The following is a 23,421-nucleotide window of genomic DNA, read 5'->3' as shown; positions in this document are numbered from 1 at the left end:
GATCGGTTGATACGCTGGAGGGAAGGAATGCCATCCAGAGGGACCTTGACATGCTTGTGAGGTGGGCTGATGCCAACCTCATGAAGTTTAACCATGACAAGTACAAGGTCCTACACCTGGGTCGGAGCGATCCCAGGCACAGCGACAGGTTGGGTAGAGAAGAGATTCAGAGCAGCCCTGAGGAGAAGGACTTGGGGGTGTTGGTTGATGAGAAAATGAACATGAGCCAGCTTCAGTGTGCCCTTGCAGCCCAGAAAGCCAACCGTATCCTGGGCTGCATCAAAAGAAGCGTGACCAGCAGGTCAAAGGAGGTGATCCTGCCCCTCTACTCTGCTCTTGTGAGACCTCACCTGGAGTATTGTGTGCAGTTCTGGGGTCCTCAACATAAAAAGGACATGGAGCTGTTGGAACAAGTCCAGAGGAGGGCCACGAGGATGATCAGGGGACTGGAGCACCTCCTGTATGAAGATAGGCTGAGAAAGTTGGGGCTGTTCAGCCTGGAGAAGAGAAGGCTGCGTGGAGACCTCATAGCAGCCTTCCAGTATCTGAAGGGGGCCTATGCTGGGGAGGGACTCTTCATTAGGGACTGTAGTGACAGGACAAAGGGTAATGGGTTAAAACTTAAACAGGGGAAGTTTAGATTGGGTATAAGAAAGAAGTTCTTTACTGTGAAGGTGGTGAGGCACTGGAACGGGTCGCCCAGGGAAGTTGTGAATGCTCCATCCCTGGCGGTGTTCAAGGCCAGGTTGGACGAGGCGCTGGGTGACATGGTTTAGTGTGAGGTGTCCCTGCCCATGGCAGGGGGGTTGGAACTCGATGATCTTAAGGTCCTTTCCAACCCTAACTATTCTATGATTCTATGATTTCACCCTGCCATACTCCAGGGGCATGACAGCACATACAAAATAGACTCTACCTGTGATCCAAGCTGTGCAGCTGCACTTTGCCTTGAGCCAATACTGGGCTAATGCTCCTTGTGCTTCAGTGAGCTGGAAGCACAAGTAGAGCTTCTGGGTACCATCTGCAAGCAACTATGCAGGCACAGCACAAGCCCAGGATCCCAAACAGCAATGATCAAGTGGAAACAACAGGAACTAAGTTTCCTCAAACAGGAGCCTCTGTGTGCATTTTCCCATATCCAGTAAAGGTTGGATTAACACAGCATCACAACACTAATCCTTAGCTAGCAAAAGAAACTTCCATGTTTTGTCTCCTCTCATTCATATTTTCCAGCAAATACAGCATCTCTGCAAAGTTCCTGATCAGCTCTAAAGAGGCCACAGTAATCAGCGAGTTGTACAGACAAGAAAGCCTGTTTCCAACCCCCTCACTGTGAGGCCAATGTTATTTTTCCAAAAGCTAGTCTGCAGTAAACTGAAAATACAAGCCAGACCCTCATAAGCAGTCTTTCTCTCTCCATATATATATACATATATATGGAGCAACCTCTCCTTCTCCTTGATACTATTTTTCACTCTAGTTTGGATGGAGTCCTTTCTAATCATGCGAAGAAATATAATACTTAATGTCTGAACAAACACAGCCTGTTCCCCATGATGACTAAAACTCTCTGGCTCAAGACCACCCTTCCGGACGTTGCATTTAAGCCCCAGAAATAAAGTGGGCAAAGTCTGTATGTTGCAATAAAAATAACCCAAATCCTGGTAGCTATTGTATGCACTTAATGCACTTATTAATCATGATAGACAGCCTTGTAAAACCTGCACAAGACAGTAAAGACTGTAAAGAACACTACATAGACGAGCATTGGATGAGTTCCTGAAACTCAGAAGGGAAGAACAGATCTAGGAAAAAGAAAGAAAAATAAAGAAATCAAGGAAAAGAAGAAACTGAGGCAACAGTATCCACAGTTCAAGCAAAACCATCTTCCTGCTAGAGGGGACAAAATCTCAGTCCTCTACTAAATGCGTTGATGGCTGATATAATGACATAAGAAATAAAGCTCAAACAGGTAACACAAAGGCAGAAGCATGTATCTATATCCCAGAGCAAACAATCATGACACGGACAATATACTTTCTGCTAAATTATTATTCAACATGGGCTTGATCCTGCAAGTCCCTGTGCAAACAGCAGCAGTCTGAACAAGCTACAGGTAACTCAGCCAGCCACGATCAAGCCCTTAATCACACTGTAACCTGCTTTAGATCCGAGCCCTGAAGTAAGGGCAGGTCATTTCCCAGAGAGAGACACCCACGCGGCAAGTTGAAATGAGTACTTAAAGGGGATGCATGTGCACAGGTTATGAGGTTTCTCTTCCGAGATTCTTGAGGGCACAGAAATCTCCACAGCTCAGTGAATATTGCTGCTAACCTCGAGATCATTGTGTCAGACTCTAATGTTGTTATTAAAGAAACAGATTAATCATCTCAGCCATCCGCCCCTCTGACTACATTGGGATGTTTTTATACAAACAAATAAAATTCCTACACAGGATGAAATTACATAGAAAACCTATAAAGTAAGTGATAAGGAAGTCAACCCAAAGCAGACACTGACTAAGACGGCATTTGAATACTCCAGAATGTCAGTACTTGCTCTTTTCTCAAAAGATAAAACCTTGTTATTATAAGCAAACAGTAGTTGGAGACTGGATAGCATCTATGCCAAGAACCCATGGGTGAAAACATTAGCAAGAGCACTCATTCAGAAATGTTTCGCTATTCTGCATGAATAAAATGGGGAGGAAGGCAGGAAAAAGAGGCTCCTGCCATCCTGCAGCCAAGACTTGCTCTTCAGGGTGAAAACCATGTTTTTACAGCACTTGGACACTCTTGTTTCTGTTGTTTTCTAATCTTTCATTAATCTTCCTTTTCTATTTTTATTTCACGTAACATACACTGAAACCACCAGTGAATGCCCAAAATGTCATCATCACCTTGGCGAAGATTTCTTCACAGCATTCTGCAGCAGAGCCAACACCGTAACAGTCCCTGGGGCCCTACAGGAGGCATTTCCTGTATCACCTCCTCTCTTCTTTCAAAGTGTCACGTCACAGGCAAAAAAAGAAAGTGTGTAGGAATGAGAAGATCCCAACAGACAGCCCACAACATGCATACAACTTTCCACGATCCCTAATGTTTTCTTACTCCCTTATACAGATACTGCATACAGCCTACAAACAAGTGTCTCAAACACTATGCTCAGAATTGTGGGAGCTGTACAAAAACAATGTGAAACAAAGCCCTGCCTTGAGAAAAGTAACTCTCCTCCCACGAGGCACTTCAAGGTGCACAGCAGCCAACCTGCTGGCTATGAAAATCTTTACTCCTAACTCCGAGCAAGTCAAGAAGTTTGCTCAACCAGAGCTGGCTGATGCGAATGGCCAGAGGAGCAACAAGATATCTACCTAGATAACAAGCAAAGCAAGATTTACAGGGAGGCAGAATACCACTTCTCAGATCACGAGCTATCCCGGAAAAAGATGTGCCTTGGGCACACAAGCCCTTCTTCACATCTGAAGGAGAAGCAGCAGGCTTCAAGGTCCTAGCCTGTGGCAGCTGCAACAATATTATTACTACAACTCAGTAGCTTCCCTCAAAGAGGGAAAATGTTGAGGCACTGATGGGAAAATAGCTCAGAACAACACAGGCAATCCCTGAGGGAGGATGAGAAGGAGATCGGAGGAAGCACTGGTCCCCTGGGCTCCCATCACAGGCGGACAGATGGCTGCTTTTAAACCATCCTGCCTCTAAGAAATGACTCAGACACCTGCAGCTCATGTCAAGCTCCCAAAGGAAGACCAGCAGTCCAGGCTGGACTCACTGAACAAACACAAGTGAATACACTGAAGCACAAGGGAGCAGGACTGGGTCTGGCAGGGGGATAGACTCTTCTGCAAAGGCACAGACCTGATACCAACAGGCACGCATGCAGCTAGGGCATACCCAAAACTACAGGGAACAACAGCCCTCTTCAAAACCCAGCAAAGGACTCCAACTGTTTTCAGAAGCAACATGCTACAGACCAACATGATCATGCTGACATGAGAAGGTAATAAAGTTGAGAATAAAACTGAACATCAACAATCATTTAATCATATTACAACAAATGATTTTCCCAGCATGCTCCATTTACATCCTCCCAATATCACAAAACTCAGTTCTTCACAACAGCAATGAAGCTATACGGACTGATAGACAAACAAGGCTGATGCAAACCAAAGCAATTGGTCTCATTCACCACAATTTTTTTGCCACCCTCTTCCTCCAAATGCAGCATCTGCAATGCCAGGTGTGAGCGCAGTAGGAACAAAGCCACTACACTTGACAGCAGTTCAGTGAACTCACAAATACTATAAAGGTAGCTGAAAAAGGGACGAATCAATAATACAGACAGAAATAGTGGAATAAGGTCAAGTCAGAAACAAAAAGGCTACTCCTAAAATATTAATGCACCAGATATCAACAGGAAGCAGCTCAGTCTGTAAAACAAGCACATCACAACAAACAGCCACACCACCAGAAGGCAGCCACAAGGATGCTACCTCAAACAGGTAACACTGAGTTATCACACTGGAACGCCAAATATTTAATGTCTCGGTGATAAAACAACATGTGTTCAATACCATAAGACTGTTCCTGCCCAAAGCAGCCCACAAACTCCACACACAAATTAAACGCTGACATCAGACAGATTCTGTTTTGTTGTAAGAACAAGAAAAGCAAACAAACATTTTGTTGTAAGGAACAAAATGTTGACCTCTGCAAATTTGGGAAGACTTCAAGAAACAACATAACTGCAGGGAAAAAATGTGCAGGGCAGCAGAATAAAGCTGTGTCTGGCCTTTAAAAGCTGACTCCCGTAAGCCTACGCAGCTCCGCTTCCCTCCAGACTCCTCAATGCCTCCCTTGCTGCTTCTACAAGCCTCACAAAGCAACAAACCCAACACCAAAATGAGTTTCAGACTGGTACATGCACTACAATTTATCCCAAAACTCTACCATTCATGAGTCACTGTAAATACACATGTAGACACAGATGCCCCCCCTCCCATTTGTCAGCATCCCAAAATACAAATGAGAAATAGCTGCTGAGCTGGATTGGCTCACCATATTTCTGCCAACTTAAAAAAAAAAATAATTAAAAAATAAAAAGTTCAGGGAGGGAGTTCAACAGAACGAGTCAAAATTCATCAGTCACACACAAACTGCATGTTATGAATGTATTTGAAGTTTTCCATGCAGTCTCTGGGTCACGCATTTTAACCGCACAAACTGCTCCCTGGAACCTTCAAATAATCAGCATTGTGGGTGTTTTCTGCTTGCTAACTGCACTGCCCACGAGCCACGTTTTGCTTTGTAAAGTTACAGAAGAGCCCTCACGCTTTTGTAAGTGATATTTAGAGAACTTCTGTGAAAAAGTGATGCAGATTTCATCAATGAAAAGTTTAAGAGTTGCAAAAAGAATATAATAAACAATCACAGCCTTCTAATGAGATTTTTCTTGGTCAGACATACCCCACACATTTCCAGACATGACTAAACTCCAAGATTCCCATTTCCAATTAACACATGCGTGTTACTCAGTGAGCCCTCCCCCCCAAAGCCACTCAGCATGAGATTACTGCAGAATCTGATGGCCTTTAGTAGAATATCTGGCCTAGCTCCAGCTCCACCAGCCTCCATGCTTATTTTTATAGGCACAGCTTTGCGCTCTGGTATGCAACCCAACACCCAAGTCCATTAAACTTTCCATCAAATACACATGGAATTGAACAACAGGTAACCAAGCTGTAGTCTGTCCTCTAACTGTCTGGAGTACACTTATTGCTCTGTTTGCACCATAGCATGAAACTTTGCTATTTTTCTTGAAGGGTTTACAGTGACTATACCCAGGATGGTACAAGAGGGCTGTCAGGAGATCCAGCTCTCAATGCTCTCACAAAAAGGAGCTCCTACAGAGAAGATCTGGAATTTCAAAGGGGTAAATGGACCTGGCATTAGGATCTCCAACATCAAACATCCAGCATCAAACATTACTACTGTGAAAGAGACTGGAAAAGACAAAAATTGTATTTTCTTCCATTGGAACAAGCCTTGTCATCTTTGACTACAGGGAGAGACTTGGCACTGTTCACTGATGGCTCGATCTGACTCTCACATCTCATTGAATGGCTTGGGTTGGAACGGACCTTCAAAGGTCACCTAGTACAACCCCTTGCAATGAGCAGGGCCATCTTTAACAGAGCCCTGTCCAACCTGACATTGAATGTTTCCAGGGATGGGGCATCTAGCATCTCTCTGGGTAACCTGTTCCAGTGTTTTGCCAGCCTGATTGTAAAAGTTTCTTCCTTGTATCTAGTCTAAATCCACCTCCTTTTAGTTTAAAACTATTACCTATCATACTATTACCTATTACTGAAAAGTTTGTCCCCATCTTTCTTATAAGCCCCCTTTGTTGGTTTACCTATAAAGACAGGCTACACATATATGCAATGTCTGGCCAACGTTACAGCATTTTCAAAGCTAACAGAACTCATTCCTCACATCAAACCCTTTTGAAGGTTATAACTGCAACTCCATTTTAAAACTAACATATGTAGCACAGATATGGCTAGCAGTCTACAGGAAACTGCTTAGAATTTGATGTTGAGTAAGCCCTGGTTTACTGCTGTAGAAACATTTCAATTCATTCATACGGCTTCAGTTTGATGCAGTTTTTTTAAACTTTGACACAACTTCTGGCAATGCCTACCATGGAGCATCGACATAAGAACTGAACTTAACCCAACAACTGAGCCGTAAAAAGACAAACCCATTCCTACTGCTCTTGGAAAGCATCCTGAGAGGTCAGCTTGTGTGTGTAGCTTGTTAGAGCTGAAGAAATCTGCAGTCTTTGTTACACACCAACAGTAGCACTTTAACAGTCCAATCTGGTTGCCCCAAGATAGCATTGAAACTATGAATTTTACACAGTAAAACAAACGTTACTTCCAAATGGAACAAAGGCTTTATTGTGCCCATCTGAGTCTAGAAACAGAAAGTGTAGTTTTCATGAGTAAAGTCTGGGGAGAAAGAGGGGGTTGCAATAAGGAGAAGAGTTTGCAGTTGAAAATTAACGTGGTTGTTACTGTGAGCACCATTCCAACTTTAAAAAAGTCTTCTAAAATACACAACAGTGGCGTGAAATTTGCAGGGCAGCAGAACTCAGCTAGTAGGAAAAGGAGATAATGTTCCTCAAGTGATTTAGTAAATAACACCACGCAGGATCACAAACTAGCATCATGTGGCACAGACATAAACACTTCTTTCCACCATTGATGTAGTGAATGCTTTCATACTTGGAAAGATTGACAATATTTTGCCTTCATAGTGTGGATTCACAACCAGTACTTGAAAGACCTTAAAAAAAAACCCAAATGAACAACTCCTGATCAAAAAACCTTGGAGATAAAAAGGGTAAATGATGATGCAACAAACTACACCAGAATGATTTAGGAAAAAAAGAAAAGAAAAAGAAACTAACCAAAAACTATACCACAAAAAAAACCTCCTTTGGTTCTGGCAACAGTTCACACCTCTCAAAAGAGCACATTTAAGTACTAGGCTTTCCCACCTGCAAGGCAGAGGATCTTACACTGCAAAAGAAGTGTGACACCTGGTATCACCTGCCAAAGCACATAATGCAGCTAATTACACTGCATGTCAGTGCCAGGCCCAGCTGAATCAGAACCAGGGGGGAATAACATGCTTCACTGTCACTGTCTCAAACAACTGTGTGTTTCAACATGGCTGTCAGCCTAGCGCTTAATAACAGATAAAAATAAACCAGATTAGCCATTTGTCATTCAAACTGATTTATTTCAAGAAAAAGCTATCCAGCCTAAATTAAATAGAAACATGTAACTAAATACTTTGCAATCCATAGTAATTTACAATGGGAAAAAAACAAAACAAAACACCATAAGAAATCTACTCCCGCATGACTTACACCAATATTTCTAAGAGACTGTGTAGTCTAGTGTAACCTCACAAAATAGGTTTGTATCCTTAATGATTTAAACAGAACTTTCAAATATGACCCAAAGAGTGGGCAAGGTAGAGATTGTCTTCTTCAATCTCTGGGCAAATACTTCCCTTTCCTTTTCTTCTCCTTCATATTTTCTTGAAGTGAAGTGGAATGAGATGATTCAGTAACACTCACTTTTACTGTAGGTATCAGGAATATAGTTAACCCTAAAACTGGGGTTAATCATACAAGCCACTGACTAAAGAAACCCTCTGAATCGAAGAACAGGCAGCCACTGCAGCTGTTGACAATGGAAAATTTGCCAAAAGCAAGACAAAAGAGCAGCAGGGGACCCTCGTATCTACCTGCCTGTATGAACATCCAGGGGCTATCAAGAGGGACCAGACCACATCTTCAAGCCACAAGGAAAATCGAAGCCACAAATGTTTGGAAATGTAACTCTCACAGGTACCAATATGTTGGGGTTTTAACCGCTATGGAAGCGAACTTTACAAATACAGATCATTTTGGTTTCTTCTCCAACAAGGTTTTAAGGGATACTGAGAGTCTTTGTCTTATTTTAAATTGGCAGCCCAAACTTAAGGAGGTGGAGGTTATACAATAGCTGATAGACGTAACTCCACATTTCCAAGCTAATGCCTACAGAAAAGAGAACATTACTCTAGCAGAAAGACACAGCAAACCATGAATAGCAGAAGTACAAAAGCACAGACTATAACTAAGGGACAGAAGTAGTAAACAAAAATGACACAGTCCTCCCATACTGGAAGATGGAAAAGTAGAATGAAGCCACGAAGGTTCAAATGCTTAGCATGAAGGAAAAATACAGACACAATGAAAATTAAAAGGGGGGGGGGGAGGGCTAAGTTATAATTAAGTACAGAACACATGTATTTGATTGTACTAAGCTGCAGACAATCACTTGCAGATCGTAGCTATGGTTTGGCTTAACTATTTCAACTTTACTCTTAAAAGACTTATCTTTCACCAGCAGTCTTGGAAGTCTACAAATCATCAAGTTCTCACAGCCTCAGCAGTACAACAGATGCAATACTGAGGACATTTTAACAAAAATGGAACAAAGAGGAAGCAGGAAATGAAAGGCTTCACTGGAATTAGTTTGTCTCTTCATCCCCTGCGTGTTTCAACTGTCAGTTCACAACATCTCTCCTACTTATCATCACTCCTAGATTAATATGCCTGAAGATTTTGATTACTTCCACATATAGCCAAAATCACTGTTTCTACTTTAAAGTCCAACCATTCTAATAAACACTTTTTTTTTCTGCAAGTCCAAGATAGCAGGCAATTTATAAGCTAGCCCAAGCATATTCCAAGCATGTATTGTTTCATCATCAACCTGCTCTAACATCCTGGCAGTGCCTTCCCTGTAAAGTGAATTATTTGTAACTGTGATGTCCCCTGACAATAGGACTATCAAAGTTACTGTCATCATCAGCTCTGGAACTGTTTTTTTATGAAAATCAGAGGTGCACCACATTGTGCAAGGGGAAAAAGAAAAAATATCCCAGATAGAAAAGATCAAATGCAAACAATACAGTACAGGAAAGACTGCAGCAAAAGAAAGGTTAAAAATGTCCCTAATATAATAGATTATGTTCAGACATTCAGTCTATGTGTATCCTTATAAACAAACACATATTTTAATAATTACAACATAGCTGCTCACAGGATGCTATTTGTTAACATATACTTACATATACTTCATTGTGGTCAAAGCGCTTTTTCAGATTATTGATGAACGAATCTTCATTAAGCGGCTCTAAAAGAACCATATCTCCCACCCCTATCATGTCATCTAAAAGTGACATTTTGACCTCCATTTTGGCCATTTTCTCCTGCAAAGAAAGAAACAAGAAAAAGACAAAGAGTGAAGTTAGCTCAAAATTATTCTAATTATTCACAGGCATTATCCAGTAACACTATTTGAAGAATACAAGTGAAAAACCCATTGAATGACACTACTTTGAAACCATTTTTCCAAGGAACATTCTCAAAGTCATTCAGTCTACCCAGATAGTACACAAAATTCCAAAACTTTAACTTCTAAGAGTCAACAATGCCTTCTAGTCCATTATACATTAAATATGAAACTGCAAGAAAAAGGAATGAAGATTCCAGTGGGCACCACATCCAGATTTTTTGGACTACATCATTACAGTGTTCAAGTGTACACAAACCCAAGTTTTATCAAGAGCTGCATCAACATCTCCAGTTTATCAAATTAGGGTTTAAATTTCTCAATGCCCTAATCTGAATTTCTTTCTCACCCTTACTTGCTTTTCTTCAACTCTATCAAGTTTTACACGGAAACCAAGTGAACCCACTCAGAGACAAAAACCACACTCTTTTATCGTAATTCATAAACCCTGTACACTAGGAGTGCCTATATTCCAGTACACTACTGCTCTTGGTTATGCAAGGCTATCAAATGACTTCATTTCCTAACCAGACACAATTAAGTTGTGGATTTATTTTTAATTTTATTGCTTAAGGGAGCATTTTTGTTGGGCAGCAACAATCCAGTGACAAGTGGAGACTCTGCATCACTATAACTGGAGTTGCAAAAAGGAAGCTGGGCTTAAACAGGGGACCAGGATCAAACAAAGGCACCAAGTAATTCAGACAAAGAAGTCAAGGTCAGGCCAAAACTTAACACCTATTTGATCCTCCCAGCCTTTTATCCTCCCAATACAAAGGCTAGGGACGATTAACAAAGCTCCTCAAGAACTCCAGGCACACAGTTACTGCTTTCAGCTTTCACGAGAAGACTGAAAAATGGCTGTACTAGCACTGCTGGCCTGCAAACGGGGAACCACAGATGAGAGAACAACTTTGCTGACAACAAAAACCAAGAACCAGCTACCGCACAGCTACACAGAACAACAGCAGAACTTCACAGGTCAGCTGCAACCTCCCAGCTATGAAATGCTATCAGGCTGTCCCCTCTCCCCCTATCACTGCAGCATTATTTTAATTCTAAATATTTGTTCTTGTTTCTCAAAGCGCCGTAAAAATACCTCACACAATCAGCCTTAACTTGCCATAGTAGCTACCCATCACATAACTAATTTTAACCAAGCAAAGCCTTTTATCTTTCGCTTCTGTCCACAGCCACCGCTTTACTACATGCTATTTCATTTTTTGAGCAGTGAGTGGCATTTGAGAGATATGAGGTCAAGACTTAAGTTGTGTTTGATGTTTTTCCAAATTCAACGAAGAGAAACACAGCTCCACAGGCAGCTAATGGAAGTGATACAACAAGACCCCCCAAACCTGAACCAAGCCTGGGAATTACTAGAAATTCACATGGAAATGCAAAAACAGTGCTGAACTCTGGTAACCAACCAAAGCTGAGTCAACTCTGCTAAACAAACAAGGGAGCTTTTATTTTAAACAAAAACACTGGACAAATATTTTTTGTAGAAAAAGATACTTTTATTCTTAAAAGTTCACGAAAAATATTTTAAGCATTCACAAAATCTTTTCAGAGGTATCTTCAACTTCTGCATCCCATTAAGACACATGCTTTAAACTATCGGTCTTGTTTCAATGACCTAATTACTTCCTATACACCAACTAATGCTCAAAAAATTTTTGAATGCTCCTTCTTAAGTATGGAACTTATTAAATTTTGGGTTTGTAGCCAAAAACAAACAAAAAAGAGACAACATAAAAATCCTAATATGGGCAATTTCAGCCTAAAATTTAAGTTCTAACTCATCTACCACTGTGAAATTACATACCACCTACCACACTTCATGCATCACTGCTTGGGAATTTCAAGAGCAAGAGCAGCCAAACCCATAAAGAGCATACACTTATTCCAAAAATCAGAGGCATATTTTGCAGAAAAGGTGCACAAAGACACTATAGCTACTACTAAAAGCTGGATCAGAAAGTTGTATACAAATATTAATTTACCAATACATTTGAAAAGTTCCATTTTATGCTCAAAGGTTAATTTTCAACTTGCTTTTTCCCACAATAACTTAACATCATACTATGGTTGAAATATTTCCATTAACTTGCAAGCTAGAAAATATTAGAAACATAGCTCACAATATGCCTAGACACCTCATTTAACACTGATATTTGCAATAGCTTAGCCATTACAAAATATTCATTAAAGACTGTCTCATACACTGACGCACGATTTAAGAGTATTCTGCCATACCAATGTTGTTAGCCCCCACTTTGTGCTATGAATGCAATCATAAACCCCGCTCTGTCTTAGCAAACAGAAAAGGGAAATCCAGCAAACTTGTGGGATAATTTGATGGTCTATCTGAGATAAGAAGTGGGGAAAAAAGCACTGTTAAGAAAAGCCAACCATGTTTAAACATACATTAAGCAACTAGATGTAATTTAATCAATAATAGAATTTCATCTCTTAGAAGTATTATTAGATGAATACATACAGCACTTTCAAAACAGCAAATAACAATTATTAAAAGTAGCTGCTAAAAAAAACTCAAAAAACAGCACTACCAGAAAAAAAATAAAAAACAAACCTTTGCTACATTGCAAGATTAAACTTTAGTCAAGATTTCAGCAATATGCCACTAAGCTCAGAAACTGAATCCAAATCCATGTCCAAGTATTTGTATTTGCCATATACTCAAGGATGCCTTGCAGCTGAAAATCCTTTCCCACCAATGCTGGTGACAACGTGATCACCACCATTTGGAGAGTAAGACATAAAAGTAAGTGGCTTCTACCTATGCTTGTATCCATGCACCTTTAAAAAGATGAATGTTTCTCAAGAATCATTTCAAGAACCAGAAGTATGAGAGGAATGGGACCAAAACACGCTCTCAGTGCATTAGAGATCAGTAAGGATTGAAACCACAGCTGTGCTGGTGAGAGAGCAAACACTGGCAAACAGGAAATTAGGTTCCAGGAAAGAACCAGAACGGGCTGTGTCCTTTAAAACAAGGACAACTTTAGTGATTTTCAAACAAAGACTGCTGAATAGGGGAAGGTGGATGGAAGTACTGCTGTTAGGCTCCATTTGTAATTTCAAACTGGAAAGTCAATAAAGAATAGCCTCAAAATATAAGCAGTACTCCCCCGATTTACCTACTACCTTGCTCTTGTGACTGCAATGTCTCATTCTGTTGACATCAAGGAAAACGAGTGTTGTATGAAGATTGCAGCTGCAAATTATTAATATAGCAACAAATTAGCTCAGCAAAAATCCCAAAATTCTTGTAACACTTGCAGTCTGCCAGTCATATTCTTCCTCAAACATTCCCTGATCTCTTCCACACCCACTTAAGTCTTCTCCCACATTTACCCTTCTTATCCCCAGAGCAAACATCGGCAGCATTTCAGAACATCTCCCTGCTCTCCATTTGTCAAATCTGTTCTTCCTCACTTTGGTCTCCTATCTAGGCATTAATTCAATGGAGTGAGAAAACTTTCAACACATTTCCGTTCCCAGAAAAATGAAAACATATTATTCAGCAATCTTTCACAGCTTGATCTGTTTTTATGTTGGACAACATGCTCGGGAGGAGCATGCTAAGTCTGTAAAATGCTTTTATCCACACGCTCCCACACTACACATAGCATTTTGAAACACAGACAGTTGTATCTACTACTTGCAAGGCCTGCGATTGCCATTCAGATAGGTCAGCTAAATCTAAGACTTTCTTGTCTCTCTTAGCCACAAGGATGACAAATTAACAATTCCACTATTCCACAGCCAGAGCAGCCTCACCATTGGCCAACCTGAAACGAGCTAACAAAAACTATAAATAGAAGATGATACAGAGAACAGTCAAAACCCCAAAAGCCTTGTACAATTAAGTTCCCACATTCTCTAAGCGGGAAATGAAGTAATACCCTATTACTGGCATACAGCATGTTAGAGAATTGTCCAAGGTTTTCCACAACAGCCTCATACAGTAAAACAGCAACAACTGTCAGCATCTTCCTACAGATGTGCAGTCCTTAGCACACGTTTGCATTTGCTGCATTGGAATTACCATTCACTGCAGAGGTAGCTTGTTTTTCTTTTGTGGCACTGTAGCAAAACGGCAATTTCCCTACCATCAAAATTGACACAACAGATGTACCCAATATATGCTTCTAGCTTTGACTATTAAAAACAAACAAACAAACAAACAAACCTTTTGCTTCACTACCACAAACTCATTGTAGAAAATAACCACCTTTTTCTTTGCTAAGATTTCACGGGCAACCTGCACTATCAGTAAATCAATAGCAGAGTTCAAACTGATTCCATGCTCCAGCTCTGATCCCAAACCCCCGACAGGCTGCAATTACACTTGCCCACTCACTCCCTTTTTTCTCTGTCAGGGAGCAATCAACCCACACAGAGCGGAGACACTGTCAGGCCACTGCTGCAAAAAAGCAGCTACGAAGGGCCTGTCATTACATGAACCAAACAAAAGCAAAAGGGACTACAGCCATCCTGTACCACTTATGACAAGCCTTAGTACAAATTTAACAAGAAGCAGGGTTTAGAGTCATCCTCTTCTGCTGCCTAGTGACCTCCACACATCTCTGGCCTCTGACTGATGCACAGAAGGTGCAAGTTCATTGGGAACATTTGTGCAGCTGAACTATTACAGTGCTGAACTGTTACACATGGCTAGATTTCCCTACATCAGCACGTATGAAAAAAACACTGATACCATCCAAAGGAAATCTTTGCTTTCCCTCCAGACCCCCTAACATTTTAGTCTTCGGATGCTACAGGGGAGCAATGTACCTGGCATTTCCTATCTGCTGCCTGTTAGGAACACCTGCACCCTCCTCCTGCCCAGCTCACAGAAGTTGCTCTGCCACCATAAACATGGCGAAGAAACAAGCACCATAAAGCAGCACAGTGTTACAGCTCATGATTTCTTCCTGCAAGAATGTGGACTTGAGACACCTGAGAGACAGACTGCAGGAAGGAATGTTAATAGATACTGCAACAGCTTAAAGAACTAAAATGCTTCCCTCTGAGTCTCCATCTTTCCCCTTGGAAAGGCCGATGTCTGAGTATCTTCTGAATTCCTTTTGCTCCCACAGTCCTATTGAACAAATCAGTGTGTTCCAATAGGAAAAGGTTTATTATCTGGGGCTCTGAATTAGTTAACATTTCTCACATTTTACCTACCAGGAAATCAGCATTGTTTGAGAGCCTTGTGCAATTTCTCTTTATTTTCTGTAGGCATCAAACATGCACTAGATTCCTTGAGTACTTCACAACAAACAGCTTCAGTGAATTTCAGATGAAAATGTGGCATTATGGGCTATATTTGTATTGGACTGCAGGAATGTTTGCATTCAGCACCAGCTAAATGGGAACAGCCCTTTAGCAACATCAGATTAGGACAGTTGTGCACCACTGACTGCAATTCAGACGACAGAAGATTTGTCCGGCAGAATTCCATAGCAGGAACAAATGCTCCGCTGGCTCTTGCTACCCAATGCCACACATTTAGCTAAAGATTTGGTAATTTTCAAGAAAGAAACAGTCCACTTGAAGTACTGCTCAGCAAACAGCTGCAGCCACATGAAGCAATGTCATCTTTTAGTAGTTTAACAACAGAGGCTTAGCTCCAGTTTAGAATAACTGACAGCGTAATAATTAGATTTCACTAGGAGGTGTACAGACTGTTCTCTGGGCCATTATCTCCTACTGACATAAACAGTGGCTGAAGTTTTCTTCATTAACAGGGCTCAGGCCTTTATAAATGCAGAGGAGAGAGCTTTGGTGGTTGTTTTTTGAGGGTTTGGGGGGTTTGTTAAGGGGGAGAGTATCTTTGGGTTGGTTTGGGGGGCGGTTGTTGGGAGTTTTGGCTGGGTTTCTTATTTTTACATCAATTTGGTTACAATATACATTAAGCAGTAATTAATCATCATTAACCCCACAAAAGTGAAATGCCTCTTCCATGTCTCTGTTCATATCCTTCATGACAAGACTATGCACCACTCTCATACCACATAAAAAATGCACGGTACCTCACCGCAAAGCCAAAATAACCTGAGCCATGCATGCAGGAGATACAGCTTCACCCTCCTCCTCCTCCCTAATAAAAGACTAATTGATGAGCATGGGCAAAGGAGTGAGGAGTTGTGTTAGCATTTCTCTAAGGCTATTTTCTGCTACTTTTGCATACTAGTTAGAATAACATTAGCACGGATGTTACCTGCCGTAAGACACCATGGGGTGTATCTATTCTACTGTTTCTGCTTTATAATCCCAGCAGTACAGGTTTTCAAATTACTTCTAGTAATTATTTTGCAACCACAACAGAGTAACTGCCACCAGTAATTGCGCTCAGGGGCTGATCTATTTCCTAAGTCAACCTGCAGCCTTGCTTTACCTCATCTAGGTTGGTCATACAGTCACACCAGGTTTGGGGGAAAACATCTGGGTCCTTCACCGTTGCTAAGGCACCTGCTAAAACACAGCCTTAAAATCATTAAAAGACATTTGATACTCCATTTTCTACCTGCAAAAATTCCTTTACATTTTGGATTCTGTTGGCAGGCTTCAAAGATTATAGATGTGGGGAAGCCTTTTCTGATGGAGCCTGATTCATTTTTTTCCTTTTTTTTTTTTCTGTCTTAAAAATTACTTCTTTTTAATGGGGAGAACACTTTGGGCAGCCTCAATGCATCCGGCAATAGCTCTTCACTAACAAGGCTGTTGGCAATCCAAAATTCTGGTTAAATTCCCACTGACTCAGCAGAAACAGGATCCATGGTGGTTTCTTACTTTTAGGCTTTTCTTAGTCACTGCCTAACCACAGAGCTTTATAACCACCCCAGGTCCCCATTTACAGAAAGGGATGAATCACTCAGCAGTAAGGGGGGTCTCTTTTTGGCACATACCTTGCTAAGATTCTCTGGAATCTTTTTGAAAACTAGTGAAATGTGACTGCAAAACCAGAAGTTGTCAAAGGTCCTGCCTTCTTCCCCTAAACCAAAGACTAGATTTCAGACTGAGAGTGCTCTTCAGACATAATTTTTTGGCAGTACAGAACATGAACACAAAGAAAACACCCTCATTCTTTAAAAAAAGAATAAATAAAAAAATAAATAAAACACAACAAAAAAACCCACAAAAATTAGCCTTTACTACTGGATATCCCAACTCCTCTAAGCAGGGGTTGCCCTTTTAAACTCATTACCTTCATCTTTCAAGCTGCCGCTTAAGTTTTCTGCCAATTACTGGGGATCCAGCCCAATCCAAAGGTTGTTTGCATAGCTCTTGCAGAACAGGGGCACAAAAACCAAGGTAGTGCTTATTTGTTTTGGGGGATCTTCTTTGTTTGTTATATGTCACACACCAGTAGCTTGCTACCACACCAGAGCCTGCGTTCAAAAGAGCCCCTGGTAGAAGATCCTCACAAAACACCACTTAAAATCAACCAGCCCTCACAAAGTCTAAACATTTCTTTCAACTGAGGTTTCACTCCTCTGGCAGCCATCCAGCAATCAGCTGTAAGATAGATCTTTCATTTATACTCTCATTATAATAGGATTTTTACCTTCCCATCCACACAAGCATGTGGGCAGACAGCAAGGCTCACTTTCCTTCAGACAGCACATAAACCACATATCCCTGACACAGGTGAAAGAAATCTGCTTGCAGCAGGGCAACTGAAGTGAACATCCATTTATATTGCATCAGTGAGGTGAGTATGAAGAGACGTCTTGATACTACAGGGTTAAAATACTAGAGGACATGCTAATCTTCTCTTCAAATACTTGTGTGCATTGCATGTTAAGCAGTCAGTGATAAGCCTTGGAGATATGCAGACTATGACAGAACAGAACCGGTAACACCGCAGCTTCACTCAGCTGTCAACAGCAGAAGGAAAAACAGCCACAGAATGTCCCCATGGCAGTCACTGAACCAGACTTAAACCAGGCACAGAAAACACAAAGCTAATCAAGAGCATCAGGAAATCCAGATCCCAGAAGACGCATTGGTGCCCCTAACCACCCACCACCAAGACACCCATGATAACTGAGTACACCTCGAATTCCTAGAGCAGCTGGCACCACCATCACACTCACTGAGTTGCCCACAGACCAAGGTCCAAGTTTCCATGCACCCATATTCTGTTCGAAGCAGTAAAAATCTGGGTGAAGATAAAATTTACATGGCTGAGAACACTGTCACCTTCACTTTCCTTTTCCATTTAAGACAGAAGAAAAAGAAGACACTTGAACACCACCTGAATGGTGCCTGTTGCAATTTCCCTCTCCTGGAAATCTCACTGATGGGCTCCCTGTAATATCTGTACATATTTTTGGTATGTCTATAGCCTAGTGTTTTAAAAAAACAAGACAAATCATACTGGCTGTACATGTCTTGGTCTCCATGTCTACACTCTCATACATGCCTAATGCTGAATTTCAAAGGACCCGGGAGTAAAGGACAACAGATTACCTAATTTTCCACATGTAAAAGCAGGCAGGAGAGGAGATCTAAGCATAAGCATCCCATCAGAGACGTGGGTTGCAAGGAGAGCAAACCAGTTATTAAGTACCACAGAGCCATTGCAGAAGAACAGCTCCACAAAATTCCCTAGCTGCAGAAAAGCTTCAAGTGGAAATTACTGCTTCTTTGCAAGTCAATCTACCACAAGAGAAAAACCTGCAGGAAGTCAGATTCGACTAGTCCCATTTCTCCCTGGACTAGCTGCCAGGGTAACAGAACAGTGCAAGGTTTCACCCCACAAGCCATTGCTGTCTATTCTGCACATCAATTTCTCTTCAGCAAAACACTGCCATTTTTAATGAAGGAGAGGGAGGATAAAAAAAAAAAAATGGATGGAAGTGTTGCAGGAAGAGGAAGCAATAGGTGCCCTAAACCCAAGCTAAAAAAAGCATCTATTAAAGGGCAGAGGAGGCTTAGATAAATTACATGTTCTGTTTAGACATGTTTGCTTCTCTTAAGTGTTGAGCTATATCCAGTTTTGTCGTTTCCATTCTTAACAGTCATTTTCAGTAGGACACCTGAAATCACAGGATAAAACTCATCAATTTTTAATTTAAGGTATCTCCAGCTATTTTTGTGTATCTCTTATTAAGAGATATCTCAGATAACGGGAGCAGTTCAAGAAGCTGCATTTCATGCCACAGGAGCCACTCCTGTCCAGATGTTCATTAAGTTAGAAACCAGCAATGTTTTTATTAACATCTAGCATGATAAACAGAGGCATTTCCAAATGAAATGGTAACACTTCACACATTTAGAGAGGGACACTTTCCTAAAACATCAGTAGAAATCAGCTCCCTCCCACAGAAGGAAAAAAGCCCATCTCACAGCAGACAAATTCAACATACGCTTACAGGTACTGAGTTTTCCTCGCTTTGTTTCAGTGAGAACTATCACCTGGCAGTTTTAAGAAGCAAAAAGATCTGTTCACATCAGATACAGGCAAGCTTTCCCCGTGTCAGAAATCTGTTAGGTATGAGGAGCTCCAGCTCTACCCTTGCTTGCCAGAAAATGTTCTCCTGGAATGAACTTTAACACAGCCTTGCACTCTTTGATCACTGAAGGTAATCTCCAGAGTCCTTTTAACTCCCACAGCCTCACAATCTGTGAACTGAACAATGGCAATAGTAGCTATATCTGTTCTGCATGTCCCAGACCTAAGCCAAAACCACTGTATCATGCAATCATGATTACTATACTGCATTACTCCAGAGTGAGATTTTTCAGCCTTCTAATGTTGCATGAGAAATAGGTCCGGCAGTGTTTCCTACAATTATTCATGGTCCATTAATATCCACTTCTTGTTCCTTGTGCTAATACTACTGAGGTTTTGGTTTGGTTTTAAATTTAAATGTGTTTTCTCCCTCACAGGAAAATATTTAGAGCGGATTATCTTATAGTGCTCATTCTGAATAAAGCACAGCCAGTATTGATCCTTTTCCTATTGGCAGCTTCTCCATCCCCTTGACCATCCCAATAGTCCTTTTCTGCTCCCACTCCTATTTGAGCCCAGCTTTGCTGAGCAGGGTTAACCAAGGCTGTCCAGATGATTCCTGGTACATCATGGCAGTGATATTTCCTCACCACAATCAGGAATATTCCTTCAGAAAGAAAGGGATCCATTTTCATTTTCACCCCCTCCACTACTCTTTGTCCTTCTCCCAAGTTTCACCTGGAATCAGCACTTCCCTAGCTTACCCTGCACAACTAAGCCCGACTGGTCCATCAGTCACAGATCCATCCTCATCTGTAAAAACTAGGGAGGGTTTCCAGACACTCAAGTAACCAGTTGGTTACTGGTTTAGCTATATGTTTAACTTGTTTAACTTGTAGGTTTAACTACTCCCCAAAATAATCTGCTTTTCAACCTTTCCATCTTCCTGCTCACCTCTCCAAGCCTCTCTTGATGAAAAGGTAGAGCAGCTGGTATTCCTGCTGCAAGTTATCCGATGCTCCTTCTTCCACATCAGGTAAGCATGAGCTCTGCTAGAAAAAGTTTTTTTCTCCACCCTCAAACACAAAGCTCTAGCAAAGCTATTTGGTGGACAGTTAACTGCTCCCAGAAGAAACAGCACCTCTTCATCTCTCACACAGGGTCACCAGTGCCTCTCTGTTAAGCTGCTTATTTGCTTCTGCAGAAGAACAATGGAGAGGGTTTATACCAACTTCACTCCCTTCAACAGCTCTTCTTAAAAGAACTAATTTATCATTATAGTGCCATCCAAAGAGTCCTTATGCAATAAGGACTTTGAGGATACCTCTTTGATCTAAAAGGACACCCTCAACTGTCCTACAAATGGTTTTAACACAAAAGCATTAAAATACAGTGAGTAAGTGCAACTTCCTTTGCTTGCGCTTTTCCAAGACACAGAATTCAACACTTCCTCACCCAGCAGTTTCCTCGTTTCACTTCTGAGGTGCAGGTTTTCAAAGGTCAGTGGAAAAGATTAAACTACAGCATCAGGACTTTACAAATGCTCCACTGTGCATAAAAACTGGTTACTTTAAGGCCAAGTGTTTACAAAGATACCTAAATACCAGTATGCTCTTGTAGACATGAGGAAGAACAGACTCCATAAAGAAAATATATATGAAAGAGTAGAAACATTTCAGGATACGACTGCTCTCTACCTCCTTCCATTATAGTAAATCCTGCAGTTTAATTACTCTTAATCCTAATTCAAAGTACCCCCAGTAGCACATTAGAGCCTACAGACTACGCAAATCATGGAAAAATACAGAAAAAGATAAGCAGAGAGTGACAGTCTGGAGAACTCACACACAGAGCATACTTGTGGGCCCAGGAAACTTGCACCAACGCTGTCATGGCTGTGGTCACAAACTTTTAAAAACTGGTTTCTGCTGACAGCAGGGAAAAATGAGTCTCTTCTTGCTGCCCGTATTTAGAAAATAAAGAAATCTACAGCATGTAATGCTGACAGTAGAGCACCCACCAACCCTTCTCATATCTCCTCTTTTTCCTCTTCCTATATGCTTTTTCTTTCTTCCTGGTATCTTTCCTTTCCATCATCCTCTTGCCCAACAACATAAGGATTTCTGCTAGTACAAGACTCCTGTAAGGACTGCTGCCTCTACAAGACAGGGAGAACAAGGCAAAGTTTATTAGTACACCCACACCAAAGCAATTCTGAGACAGTGCAGCACAATGTTGGGGACGAGGCAATTACTGAAACCCCATGATACACCCCCCCCCCCGCAAAGGAGAAAATCTTTGTGACAGTAAATATTTCTCACTCCTTGGGACTCTGGATATTCGGATCCCTTATCTTGGGCCTTCAGCTTGTTTGCTGAAATGTTAAATCTGGACGCTTAGGCTAGAGGCCACCTCTTGATTGCTCTCAATCCAAAGGCTGGAGCATTAGTGTGTGTTACTTGTGTGTGCATAGGTTTTCCACTGGAAAGAATCCTGACTTCGGGGTCAATTATACCCGATACATCTCTGCACAGAAGGTCTCCCCAACGAGTTTGCATCTGAAAAGGGGGCTTGATAATTCTTCGTCTCTGAAACTACAGTTTTAAACTTCAGTCTTTCCCACTCAAACACTTCCATCGCCACAGTGACTTCACTAGCAGACTTAAAATAGAACAAGAAATTGACACAAGTTTACTTGCTGGTACCAAATGGGAAATTTCCCAGCAACAAGGAGTTGAGAGAGACAAAAAGACTGCACAGTTGTCTCTAAAATCTATGCCACTAGATCTTTTCATGGCAAAGGACTATTTGGATGGTTCTAGGATTGCAGCTGGATGCTATATTTGCCTGAAATCAGCAACTCCAAACACTCTACAGTTACTTCAAAGAAAGGTAAGCAAAAGGCAATATAAACTGCTTGGTTTCAAGACAGGTTTCTTCAAAGAAAGAGCAAAGGACCAAAAATGGCAGGAATCACTGGAAATGGTCACACACAAAAGCTCTGCTCCAGAAGAGCCTGTCACAGGCCAGATGGGTCCCTGACAATCAAGCCACACATTTCACAGTTACCTGCTTCTCAGATACAGGGTATGATTGCAACAATCATGATATACCAGTGGTTTCTGGAGGATGAGGGGCAGGTCTAAGAGGTAAGTAAAGAACTAGAGGCCACTTGGTTAGAGAAAAAAAAACAGCCTGGCAGGAAATCAAAGGCAAAAATGATGAGAAACTGTAGAAATGAGTTAGTGTCCCTACTGAGGTATGGAACCTGGAAACCCCAGACAGGGCCACTGAAAGTCCTTTATTTGCTCACTGAGCAGAGGTACTTCTCCTATTCAAAGGGGGAAACACCTACTATACTTCTTTTACATAGTTTATATATGTGAAAGTACCTGGGCAAGAGTTGAGAAACTCCCCTTCCTTCACCATTCTCCCCTGAGATGGAGTTTAAGTCCAGCAGCCAAGAAAGAGGAGATCCTGGTCTCCACACTTTGTTCAGACACCAAAATCTGGACTCATACAAACCAAACGATCAAAGCTTTCACAATCTACAAGCAAACTGGGGCACAGCTATAAAGGGTGAACGATTTGAGACTAACACTCAAACACACCAGGAAAGAGTCATAAAAAGACCCTTGTTGCAGTTCCAGTATCCTTCTTAACAGCTGCCTCACAGCGTATGACAAAGAGTTGCAGCCCCTTCCACTATTCCATCAGTGCAGAAGAAAAACCTTTTATTTCTACCTTTTTCTTTTCCCCAAGGAACTTCAAAACAAAAGATAAATGTTGTTCTTTACTGCTTCTTTATGACAAAGCGTGCCTTGATGTTAGTTTATATATCAGAAACTCCGCTCTGATTTCCTCCTTTTTGGAGGATATGAATGGGGAGGTTACATAAGGGTGTAACAGGAGCTGTTACTTCCTCTCCCAGTTGAAGAGAAAAAGCTGTGGATCAGGTTACAGACTCAAGGGCTGACCATCACCACTGCAGCCTTCC

General features: G+C 41.4%; 1 protein-coding gene across 3 annotated transcripts in view; it reads right to left on the bottom strand.

Annotated features, from left to right (window-relative positions):
* The window catches only part of MYO1B (myosin IB), a 113,249-nt gene that overhangs the window by 87,028 nt on the left and 2,800 nt on the right, over nt 1-23,421 (bottom strand). For all 3 annotated transcript variants that reach the window (XM_057419749.1, XM_057419750.1, XM_057419751.1), the window contains exon 2: nt 9,711-9,851. In XM_057419749.1, the coding sequence (XP_057275732.1) occupies nt 9,711-9,845 (135 nt within the window). In that variant the 5' untranslated portion in view covers nt 9,846-9,851. The remainder of the gene's footprint in view (nt 1-9,710; nt 9,852-23,421) is intronic.

This window comes from Pezoporus wallicus, unplaced genomic scaffold (genome assembly GCF_028554395.1).
Source record: "Pezoporus wallicus isolate ANWC-B61680 ecotype Strahan unplaced genomic scaffold, APGP_CSIRO_Pwel_v1 contig_4710, whole genome shotgun sequence".
Lineage (NCBI taxonomy): Eukaryota > Metazoa > Chordata > Aves > Psittaciformes > Psittacidae > Pezoporus > Pezoporus wallicus.
Note: the sequence above shows the minus strand (reverse complement) of the source record. Positions and strands in the feature narration are given on the sequence as shown.